Below are 12,833 nucleotides of genomic sequence, written 5' to 3'. Positions count from 1 at the left end.
CAAAATGGAGGCAGAGTCTCTGCATTTTTCCCATTTGATTCTGCTTGTCATGGGTGTGTTCTTACTCCTACTCTGTTCAATACTTGTATGGACTGGGTGGAGTTGTGGGGTCCAGCAGCTGTGGGGGATCTGTTGATGAAGAAAGATTCACTGATGTTGACTTTGCTGATGATGTTGTGATCTTCACGGAGTCAATGGAGGCTCTGATTGGGACTCTCGAGAGACTGAGCGAAGCCTTTAATGACCTCTTGGGCATAGCCATTGGCAGTGTGTCTGTTTGCAGAGAGAATGTCAACCTCGTTGAAAGGTTTACTTACCTCAGCAGCGCCTTTCATATCTCTGGTGACTCTTCCTGTGAATTCCATAGACAGATTGTGAGAGCATGGGGGGGTCACAAGGAAAAGGGTTATGTGGCACTCCTGATATCTTTGCAAAATGATGAAGGTCCAAGTCTTTAAAGTCCTGGTGCTCCCTGATTTGCTATATGGTTGAGAGACATGGACGCTATCCAGTGACCTGAGACAAGTACTGGACTCTTTCTGTACTGTGTCTCCTTGGAGAATTCTTGGGTCCCGCTGGTTTGACTTTGTGTTGAGTGATCATTTGCTCACGGAGTCCTGAATAAGGCACATTACCTGCATTATGAGGGAGTGTCAGTTACAGGACTACAGCCATTTCCCGAGGGTGATCCAGCTGACAGGATCTCATTGCTGAGGACCCGAGCAGCTGGACCAGGGCAAGGGAACAGCCACCTAACAGCTGGCTGTGGCAGATATATGTAATTTCCCTGAGGACTGGACTGCATGTCTTCCCTGGGGGGGTGTTGCCAACCAGGATCCTGAGTCGTTTCGTTGTGTGGTGGGTGCAGCAACACACTGTACCAGTGCATACTCTCCAACATGACCCAACCTCTGTAACTATTTCCTATGTTTTGTATTTTCCTGCTGCAAACACATTTACTTCTGGGATAATAAAAGTCTAGCTATAGTGTTTTTCATGGGAAACAATTCCAATGCAATTCAATTTACTTACAAAGAGTTTTGGAAAGAAAATGGATTACATTGGCAAAATGTTTCATTTATTCTATTATATTAGCTTAATTTAGATTTGCCTTGAGGCTGTTTCACACATGATTAGAAACAGCTCAGTGACTCTATAAATTATACTAAAGAGTGGATATTCTTCACTCTATAAATTGGGGCTTTCAGAAAATGTAAAAGTGCGATGACAGGTCATTTAGTCAAATAATATTTTGTGAATAGCCCTTTCTCTAGAAAACTGAGATTTAATTGGGCATAGGTTTAAAATGAATTGAGAATATCTTTAACATCAGTCTACCAATTTTTAATGAAAGCCACAAAAGAGCAGGCATTTCAATTGAAGTTTTATCTCCCATCCAAGCTCTATTTTTAATATCCATTTAGTGAAAGTCAGGGCTGAGGGAAGCCATGGCCTTTTACAGCAGCGGAGAGGAAAGCAACCCTGGAAGGGATGAAAATTCCATCGCTGGGCATCCATGCACACAGCTACAGTAGCTCACATCATGTCAGTTCAAAGTCATCAGTTAACTTAGCAGGCAGGTCTTTGGAATGTGTGATGAAAACCAGAAAGACAAAAAAGAAAAACGCACACAGACATAGTTTGAATAGGCAAACTCTACATAGGTTGTGCCTGGACTCAGAGTTACACACAGTGCCTGTTGGGCTGCCAACATTAACCACCGTACACTATAATTTATATTGTAACTTTGAGAATTTCGTTTTTTTTTTTGTACCTTTAAGATGTTGATTCTGGTTAGATTGTTTTTTATACCTCTGAAGTTAAAAATGAAGAATGGGCTTAGTGAAATTGAGTGTCTCTGTTAATCTTTACTAACTGCTGCAAATGTCAGAACATCAGTTACTAAGAACTTTAAACTAATAACTTCAAGAGTGTTTCTGATTTTTAATAGAACTGAGGTTTGTCTTTCATGACATTTGTTATTTTAAGTATGCAATATATATCAATAATTATTACAATTTTTAAGAAATAAATGCATTTTTTTAACAGTGGATATATCAAGATGACTAAATAATGGATCAATGTGGTATTTATCATTTTTAGTCTTTTAAGTTAGGGTTAGGGTTAGTAATAAACTACTTTGATTAGGGTAAAAATAAGCCAAATGAAAGAGTAATTAAACTGACCAATAAGAAACATGGACATAATTTGTACTGCAAATAACTCTTTTGTGTTAAACTAACATATGCTTCTTATGCATGCAGTATAATCCAACAGAAAGTAGTAGCAGATTCAGTGTATATTTATTAGTAGCAGAGTTGAGAGGCAATGCTGCATAGTTAGGAGAATGTGAGGGAACGCCCAAATGGCAAGAGGATCCTAGAGAAAAGAATCCAGCACCGGAAAAATCCCATAGACAGGCTCCAGGCAAGAAAGAGAGCCACACTGGCAGTGGGACAGGTCCTGCAATTGTCATCATAAAACCACAGGGGGCTACTGGGGCAGTGTGCACCCCTGAAAGAGAAGAGTGAGGTGAGAAGTGTGTGTTAGAGTAGAACTTTGGTGAACAAGTGGACATCTCACTGGGCTGAAAGAGATTCATAGTCCATTTACTCTGTAACAGATGGAAAGCAGGCTTTTTGTTTTAATCATTTTATTCTCTGAGTTCTCCCTTTTGTGTGTGCCTCCATGTGCTTATTTCATGTAATAACGGCACCTTTTTATTTTGGCCTCCTATCAGCCATTCTTGGAGCGGAGGTCCCCCATGAAGCCCACCTCTTATCTCAATACATATATATAATATGTGTGTGTGTGTATTTTATATATACTCTACCAGAGTGCTGTGGGATGGATTGGTGTCTCATGCAGAGTACCTTGCTGCCAGGATCCGCTTTGGCAGTGGAATATAACTCTGCTTAGGGCTGTTTCTTGCCAAATATCCTGCTGCCACTACACAATCCTATGCCAAAATAAAGTTACATAGAAAATGTGCAGAAATGTCTTATAACAGCAGATGTTTTTTAATACTTTTACTAGTGCTTTCGTTTTTTTAATAAATCAGCTACATCTAGTGAGCAAGGTTCTATTTCATTACCAATAGTCATCTTATACAAAAACATATTGTAAAATAATTAAACATTTGGTTATGTTTAAACTGGTTAACTAAAACCAGACCAAAGCTAATTTATCTAAAAACTATTTAACAGGCTAACTAAAATCAAAGCTACTTTGTCTGATTGATTGTATCACTGACCACAGACTAATGCAGTAAAATTGTTCACATATTTAGTGTTTTAAGACCTTATCGCTACTCTTATTTTCAACATATACTGTTCATGAACTGTGGGTCTACCTTTAGAACTTTAGAAAGTTTTAGACAAGAACAGGCCATTCAGCCCAACGAAGCTCGCCAGTAATATCTACTTGATTCTAAGTCTAGTTCTGAAGGTCTCTAAAGTTCTGTTGTCTACTGCACTACTTGGCAGCTTATTTCATGTGTCTATGATTCTCTATGTGAAGAAAAACTTCCTAATGTTTGTGTGAAATTTACCCTTAACAAGTTTCCAAATGTGTCCATGTGTTCCTGATAAACTCAACAGTCTTGATCCACTGTACTAATTCTGTCCATAATATTGAACACTTCAATTATATCACCTTTTAATCTGTTTCAGTCTTTCCTCATAACCCGTCTCCTGTAGCCCAGTTGCTCTTTTCTCGACGTTTCCCAGCACTTCTGTCTTATATGTAGCTTTCTGTAAGGTTGTGGTCATATTTGGTGAAATCCTCCTGTCATGTCTCTCTGCTGTAGGCATCTCTGGCTTAATCCTTCAATGGCTCACATCATATCTTTTTAATAGACAACAGTTTGTCACACTCGGCCGATATAAATCCTCCACCTCACCCGTGTCGTGTGGTGTCCCTCAGGGTTCAGTCCTTGGGCCATTACTTTTTCTACTTTATATCCTTCCTTTGGTTTAGATTATTCGCATACATGGCCTTAACTTCCACTGTTATGCAGACGATATACAGTTATATCTTAGTACACACTCCCCTACAGATTCACCTCCCAGCACACTCACTGACTGCATCTCTGACTGCTCTTAAGCTATGGATGGAAAATAACTTTCTCAAACTTAATGCCAATAAAACTGAAGTGTTACTGGTAGGTCCAAAATCCCAACTTTCTAAGGCATCCAGTTTCTCTGTTTCTGTTGATGGTACACTTGTCAAACCTGCTTCTGTTGTCAGAAATCTTGGTGTTTTGTTTGATTCATCACTTAATATTGAGCTACACATTAGGTCTCTTTCCAAAATTTCATTCTGTCATCTCTGTAACACTGCCCGCTTCCATCCATTTCTGTCCTTTAATGATGCTCAAACTCTGGTTCATTGTTTCATAATGTCTCGTATTGATTACTATAATTCCCTCTTCATCGGCCTCCCTGCAAAATCTATACAGAAGCTACAGTACATTCAGAACTCTGCAGCTAGAGTCCTCACCCACACAAAGCGTTCTGCTCACATCTCCCTCTTCTCTCCCAGCTTCACTGGTTACTGGTTCCATCAAGGATTAAATTCAAGATTCTGCTTCTCACCTTCAAGCTCCTACATAACCTTGCCCCCCTCTACCTCACTGAGTCACTAGCTCCTTACACTCCTTGTTGCTCTCTCAGGTCCTTGCACAGTAATCTCCTTACTGTCCCACACACCAGCCTCTCTACACTGGGAGGCAGGTCCTTCAATGTTATAGCCCCTCAACTCTGGAACCCTCTTCCTCAGTCTCTCTGATATTACTCATCTTTCTGCACTTTTAAATCTCAACTCTATACTTTCCTCTTCTACGAACTTTTGTCATCTGTGTAATTTTTTTTTCCCTCTGTATGTAAAGTGACCTTGGGTTTGTGAAAGGCACTCAATAAATGTAACGTATTATTATTATGTTATTTTGTAATTACTAGGACTCTTCTTATTATCTGTTTTATAGATAAAATCAATTGTAATCAATACAAGCCAAATAATATAAGGCAACACAGCCTCATAATTAATATAGTAGTGTGACAATTTACTGATATCCTCTCTATTTGTGATTTAAGTTTTAAGATATTAAATCATGTGATCATGTACACCATTGTTATATGAGGCACTTCTCTGCACCTCCAACCATAAAACAAATTATAAAACTCTGTGCTCAGTACTGTATGTATAATTAAAGTCATTAAACATAGCGTAGCAAATGAAATAAAAACTATTGTTACAGCCCAGCCAGGCCTATCTAAATGCAGGTAGAGCATTTCCGACTAGTGAGATGACTCATTCACTTGTCCACCTTATTTACCTCTGTTAAAACACTGTCACTCACTGGTTTGTCTCTCTTTCAAATAAATATGTTTATCTGTAGTTTTATTGATCATTCAGATCTTTGCTTCTGCACACTGCCTAACTGTAGTGCCAACCCAGGTGATGCCAAGGAGTGGAATGCCCTTACAAAATTCTAGGGCTGCAAGGTCATGGGGCTGCAATCTTTAACTACTGACCTTAGTCAGACCCAAATCCATAGCATGACTGCAACAAATTATGAGCCAGACAACAGCTAATATCTGACAGAATCAAGCTGGCCCTATTTCTTACCTAGGTGTGATAAACCCATTGAAAAAGGACTGCAGCAAACCAATACTTTTATTACTCATTTTGGCTATATTGTTTAGACAGTTTAGGTTCTTAATAGGAAGTTTTCCAAACAATACATAAAAGTTAGCAAATATTAGACACTATTTAAACTTTTTTAAATGATCTCTTTCAGGAAATTGTAGTTTGTAAATCATTTGAAGTTAGCAGAAAAAGAAAATAGACTAGGAGCTGGTTTTCTTTAAACTCTAACTAAGTTAAAACATTTTAAAGTGTGCTTGAAAGACTTGAATTAAATATTGTAATAAATAAAAAGGCAACAAATTCTTCACTGCATGATTATTGCAATTAATAACAATGAAACAAAGAAATGTTGAATTTTCAGCAGCAAGGTTGGATGAATGCATGCATTTTTACATATACTGTAAATGCTTATCATTTTTAAAAGATGATCTTGGGAGTTTGAGTGCATTTCACATTCATTTGTCAATATAACTATCCTCAGGACCTGTTTTTTCCACACAGCCATTTAATTTCAAAACACCTTGCTATGTAACAATCATAATTAAAAATTCAAGTATTAGATAATAAAGTAAACAACCTATAAAATTGTTACCGTTAAGATTGTGAATTGCAATCTGTTATGTGCTGACCAATAATCATAAGACATCCTGGCAGATATGCCAAATTCATACTGTAAATAATGGAAAGATCCCAGAATAAATGTTCCAGTAATTGTATATTAATGGAAAGAGAATAGAGGGTATTAGATGATAGTTTAATAGTCTCCCAGATTGGAAAATGGTAGCAGGGACACATGTAGTGTTAAATGTGGTGTTTCTGCTTCTTAATCAGAGTTAAAACCTGGAGCTTCTATGATAGAATGGGGTTTGGGACTGATAGAGTATCTTAAGGCTACCATGGGGCTAGGAGAATTTTCCTGACTAAAGAAGTGGTTCAAAGGTTTAAACTGTAACACATCCTAGAAGGAAGCTGAAAAGCTCCTTCTGGTCATGTTTTTTGGGTGAGCAGCAATGGATAACCTGAAGTAGCAGGAGATATAACAGGGCAAGTGGACCATCCACTGCATGGACCCAGAGACTTAAGGCTTTTGTTGCTTTCTAATTATTTTGACCATGTTAACCTATTTCTTTTTAGAATTATTTTTTTTTATTATGCCTTAGGTCCAAAAGCTGTATAACCATATACTTGAATTTCACACTAAGGAAACCACAAAGTAAAAATCCAGGATTTGGCGAACCCAATAATTATTTTTTTCAGATATCTTTCCGGGAGAACATACAGTTATTGAAGAGTAGATGTGACATAAAAAAGAAAAGCAGTAGCAAAGGGGATTATGTTGACTTTCACAATGGTGGTGCATTTTAAACTACACCTTCAGCACTGACATTAATTAATAAAATGAATAAAATATCAATCCATTCTTCATGATGAGTCAAAAGTATTCCAAAATATTTTACTAACACAATGAATGATGTCAGATTTTTACCTGTCAGAATGAACAAAAAAATGTTTTCGATATATGGTGTGTTATATAAAAAGCCAATGAATGGTGTATAAGAAGATGGTAACACTGATGCTTTTAAATAAGAACCACAGATAATGTGAATAAGTGAACTGAGGGGGTAAAAATGTTTACAGCACGCCTTGTTACAAAAAACAGGTCCTTATTATAATTTATTATTTGGCAGCTTTACAAACTCTAAAATCATAATTAAAAAGAAACGGATGAGAAAATGCAGAATTTTCTGAATCTATTAATGTTTCCAATTCAGCACTTTTCTCATGAAAAATAAGAAAATAAAGTCAAGTAAAATTACTGTATGTATGTGGATTCTATTATATTCTGAATATTCCTAGTATATTCAAAACGAGGCACACAAACTAAGCTAAATCAAAATTCCATTTATGATAGAATGAGCACTCTTCCTGTTGAACATACTTACTAGAATGGCTATTGTATCCAGTAGGGGGCGTTAGCTCCATGAGAATGAGTTCTTTTATAATTGCGGCATTGGACATAACCTGAATCTATATAGATATAATATAAAAAGGCAAAACCCCTCCCTTAGTGATAAGACATTACATAAGAGAAATAACTAAGCATTGTTTAATGATGGCTTATGCTGTATAACAGATGAAGGAAACCAATGGCAAGAACCCAGGTCGGGAGTGGGGGCCCGATGTGTAGAGTCAGCCATCTTCGCCGTTGCAGTGGAAGGATTTTCAGGATAGGATGATGTTATCTCCCATCTGCCCGTCAGCTTCAAGGGTGTGCAAGGCAATTTTTCCAGGCTTTATACTCTATCATCACATGCAGGCCCCCACTTAGGTGAATCACGCAATTCCAAACAATGCAAAAGAGGATACAATTCCATGCTGACTTTGACAGACAAAAATAGAATACAATGGTCATCAGTCTGACCGCCCGTTTCCCAGTTGTGTCTATCTGTCTTGTCTTATGTCATGCTGTTTGCCTAGCAGTTCTATATGGTGAACCCTTGCTAAATCTGGCTCTGTGTCAACTGTGCACGTGAGCAGAAAAAGGAAGACTTATAAAATATATTTGCACAGACTACAGTGACATATTAAAATTATGCTTATTACAGCTATCAACTAGATTTCCACTTACCTGGTTTGAAGTGTGGTAGAGAGTGAACTCCTGGCCACGTATCTTCACTTGGTGTGCCCAAAACCTATGTAAAACAAAACATCTTGTAATCATGCTATACCAGGAAAGTCAAAATACAAATAGATTAAAAAAAAAAAATCAATCATGACCTGCAAACGTCTCTGCGACCCAACACCCAGAGTGCACAAATTCTAGCCCCATGCTCATTAAGACAAGTGACATACAGTATGTATGATAAAAAATACAGATTATATTTTATTTTTATTATCATATTTAAAATTGCAGGGAATACGTATGAATGGTATGGTGACATAGGTAGCACGTGGATGCCTCTGATATAGCATTGGGAGTGAATCTTGTGTGCCATCTATGGGAAAACCCTGCCCTGTACTGGTTGCTGCCAAAATCACCATAAACTGGCAACAACACTAAGAAGAACAATCTCATGACTATAAAACATACCAAATAAAATGTCATTTTACCTACAATTAAGTTATAACATCACTGCAGTACATGGTATTTATTAAGATAAGAAGATATGAGGTGGGCATTTGGCAAATTCATGATAGTTTCTTTTTTCTGCAATATAAGGTAAACTGTCAATTGGAAATATGGATTAATACAATTTAATAGATGCATTCCTTGTTTGTTTTTTTTAATAATTTATCAATGCTTATTGTGTCATGAATTAATTAAAATTTTTTAGCTGAAGGTAGATAGTGTGGTTCAGCAGCAACTACAGTATGGTGAGTGAAAACAACAAGGTTGTAGGTTCAAATTAACAAGCAAATTACTCGCAGGTTCTCTAAATGAATAGCATGTATTTCTGAAAGGTGTGTGGGTTACAAGGATTGTTTTTGAATGGTGCATAACTTGAAAGATTCTATGCATATTTAAGGTTATAGTAATTGGGGAAAATGATAAATTTTTATTGTGCGTTTTTAGAAAGTAGTACTACACAATGTGTATCACAAATATCTTCAGGTGTTAAAAGCAATACTGCATACCCACCCTTTGCTTTAAGAGGTTAACTTTGAATTACATTTCATAAAAAAATAAATAATTATATAAAGTACATATAGGTCTTATACCTATATCTGTAGATACATTCACATACATATCTTGCCTGAAGAAGGGGCCTGAGTTGCCTCGAAAGCTTGCATATTGTTATCTTTTTAGTTAGCCAATAAACAGTGTCATTTTGCTTGACTACTCACTACATTCATAATGGCTAACACGGCACAACACTCTAGTACTACATGTACAATATATAGTATACTGTATATATATATATATATATATATATATATATATATATATATATATATACATACACGTGTGTGAATGTGTGTGTCTGTGTGTATTTATATATATGTGTAAACAGCCTGCAAACAATTGACTTGCTACTTTTTTTAAGAGTTCAGATAGCTAACTGTGATATGCAAGGAATTCCAAAGAATTCCAGTAATTTGGAAGTTCTGTTTAATTCCATGGCGTTGCATGCATCGCACAGAGGAGATTGGTCATTCGCTCCTCCACTATCTAAGTGCTGTGCAGTTAACACGCTTATCTCTTCTGAAGACAGAGCTTCTGGTTATCAGGCAAAGAGACAGCTAAGATCACACAAAACAGAATGCATTCCTCTGGGCTAAAACTGAACGGCTGAGTAAATGCTGGGGCATGAAATTACTTCACAAACAGTGAAAATGTTTATTGCAGTAAACTGGTCACCCACACTACTGACACCATCTGTGTGATAAAGCAGGAGTTCCTATTTTGCCTCTTTACCATTAGGCCTGCTAAATGCTGTTACTCTTTATAAAAACACATAGGATGCAAAGAAATAGCTGGCCAGCATATTTGTGTGTAACCAAAGACACTATAAACTCCAAAGAAGTGATCTTCCACTCATTCATAAAAACAATTAAAAAAAAAGTAATTCTATCCATACCTCTGGAATAGCTGGGCCAAAGGTAATGCACACAGAATCAGAATATAAAATGAAGGTTACATCATTTAGGCAAATAGTGTTTTATTGGAATAAAATTCCATCTTTTTAGTTAGATGTTCACGAACTATATCAAATCAAAATTAACTAAAACCTTCTCTAATGAAAAGGATAGGTCATATGCTGCACTGTATTCCTCATGTGTTTAATTTCTCAAAAGCAAAATGCAATGGAGCAGACACTGATTTTACTGCAAGAAAGCATAATTTAAAAATGTAACCATAACAGGACAGATTTAAACATGTGCAGTATTATGACTGTGTGTCTGCTATAGGTCTTTGACTACTGCAATTCAAACAAAATTGAAGTTAAACAGCATCACATAATCAATGAAGTCATACTATATTTTACTAAGATTCCATTTTTGGTGTGCATCTTTTATCTTATGAATCTCTTGGATGAATGAGCCTGGAAAAGCTGCAGTACTTAAGGCAGCATAGTAAAGTCTTTAAGTGATGCTGACTGGTGCGCTCATTGCTAATATGCATTTTGCAAGACTATGTAGGGCAATGGAAGAGGTAAGGAAAAGGAAGAACAGTTAGAAGCCTGAATTAGAAACAAAGGCCCGTAAACTAGCACAGATCATTGCGAGTGTGAGCACACAAGGCGAACATGGGAGTTAAATAGTAGCAGTAGTATAGTCACTTGTGTAGAATACAGTGAAATTATTACGAGCATGACCATTAGAAGACACATGAAGATTTTCTACAAAAAAAATCCAAGAATACTCTAAACGTACTTTATGGAATTTGCATTTTCTTTTTTTTTTAAAGTTATGTTGGCACCAGAGCAGGAATTTTCCACTGTTATTTGCTTCCGTTAAAGCCAGCAATTGAGTGCTTTGACAGCTCAGTGCAAATATTTTAATTTTGTAAAGCCTTGATAAAGTCATTTTCAAGTGTCACTTCTTTTTAAATACAGAGTGGACCCTGAAATCCACTACTAGAGTTCAGCTTTTAATAAATTGTTTACGGATTGTGTGAAGAAGGCTTTCACATCTCTTCTTTGCTTAGACTTGAGACTTTGTTGTTTCAAATACTTTGAAGTCTCCTCATGTTTTTGATTTTGCACTTTCCCTTGTGAGTATTCATCTATTCTGTATAACCCTAACACCTAACCCCATCCCTACCCCTAACCCTGTTTCTTGGGTAGAGGTGTGTTCTAATGTCTATTCAAATGTTCAATAGTTTATAGTAAAGAATCAAAATGACAGTGCAGGTCACATTACAGAGTTTTTACATTACTACAGCAATGCAGTTTTCCTTTTTCTTAAGAAGGGCAGAGAAGTCCAGCTTAAACACAGCAGCACACTTTGCTCTTCCTGTTCCTTAGTAACTCTGCTTCTGTTATAGCATTTAGTTTAATAACTGATTTAATACGCCAATTTTAGGATCTTTTTACATTCATTTTAACCAATATAGATTATTATATAAAAAGTCGGCCAATCCATAGTGGCATAATATAAAATCTAATGATTAATTAATCCTATTTGACACTTTCATTGGGTTGTCCTTAATAATGTGCATTGAAAGTATGTGCATCATTTCTCATATGTTGAATTTCTTTTTTGGTGTTAACTAGGCCTGGATAAGTAAACCAAGTTGTCACTTTACACAAACACACCGACCTTGAAGAACAAAATGAATTCCAAAAATAAATTATGCTGTATATGCCTGAATTAGGATTACATGCCAATTTGACAAAAGAAATTCAAACGCTTATTTATTTCTACATTTTAATATAGTCAAATGTACATAGAGTCACCTTTTCATTGCATTATATATTATATATGTCATATACAGTATCCCCATAGGCAAAAAATAGTTTAGGTATGAAACATAAGGACCTATTTATAGTTTCAGTGCATGAGCTATACTCATGAATATCCAGCAGAGGGGGCCAACTCACTGCTATCCAGACAGTATGGCTGTAATTTGTTTCGGGTTAACTACATGACATACTGGAGCTCTTCTAGAGTATGTAATATGGCTGTTGACCGATTTAATGTTTATAATCATAATAGACACTAAATAAAGACAATGTGAAATGCTTCTTTTGTTTTCCAAAGTAACTTGATATATCCATATTATTATAAAATTTAGATATGTCTTTCACATCTTTCACTGTAATAAACAATAAAGAAAATTTCAAACAAAATATAGGTGAACATAAAATATTGAACTTGTACTGTCTGAGATCTTGAAGTACTCCACAAAAAGTATTTTCTTAAGACATTATAAAAAAAAAACCCACCCCCCCAAGCTCAATCTTCTTTGAGAGGCCAACAGGGATTGTATAATGACGGCACTGCCAGCACTGGAACCGAGACAAAGGGAGAGCATTGCTTTCTCTTGTCAGTCCAAGGTAAACTACCTACCCCAAAGGCACAAACTGATGTTAGCTTTTGGCAGGATCCCAGAAGAATAATTCCCTCTCTTAATTACACTGAGAGGGAACACAATAATTTACTGCATGAGTTCCCATTAAGATCCTGTTGTCATATGTTAGCACACAATAAATTGCCTTTGGATCCTTGAGTCATCCTGA

The 12,833-nt window shown here is 36.4% G+C and overlaps 1 protein-coding gene across 4 annotated transcripts in view; it reads right to left on the bottom strand.

The window, feature by feature from the left end:
* The window catches only part of cdk14 (cyclin-dependent kinase 14), an 891,964-nt gene that overhangs the window by 286,584 nt on the left and 592,547 nt on the right, over nucleotides 1-12,833 (bottom strand). For all 4 annotated transcript variants that reach the window (XM_039736967.1, XM_039736966.1, XM_039736968.1 and 1 more), the window contains one exon: nucleotides 8,279-8,342. In XM_039736967.1, the coding sequence (XP_039592901.1) occupies nucleotides 8,279-8,342 (64 nt within the window). The remainder of the gene's footprint in view (nucleotides 1-8,278; nucleotides 8,343-12,833) is intronic.

Source organism: Polypterus senegalus, chromosome 15 (assembly GCF_016835505.1).
Source record: "Polypterus senegalus isolate Bchr_013 chromosome 15, ASM1683550v1, whole genome shotgun sequence".
NCBI classification, from domain to species: Eukaryota; Metazoa; Chordata; class Cladistia; order Polypteriformes; family Polypteridae; genus Polypterus; species Polypterus senegalus.
Note: the sequence above shows the minus strand (reverse complement) of the source record. Positions and strands in the feature narration are given on the sequence as shown.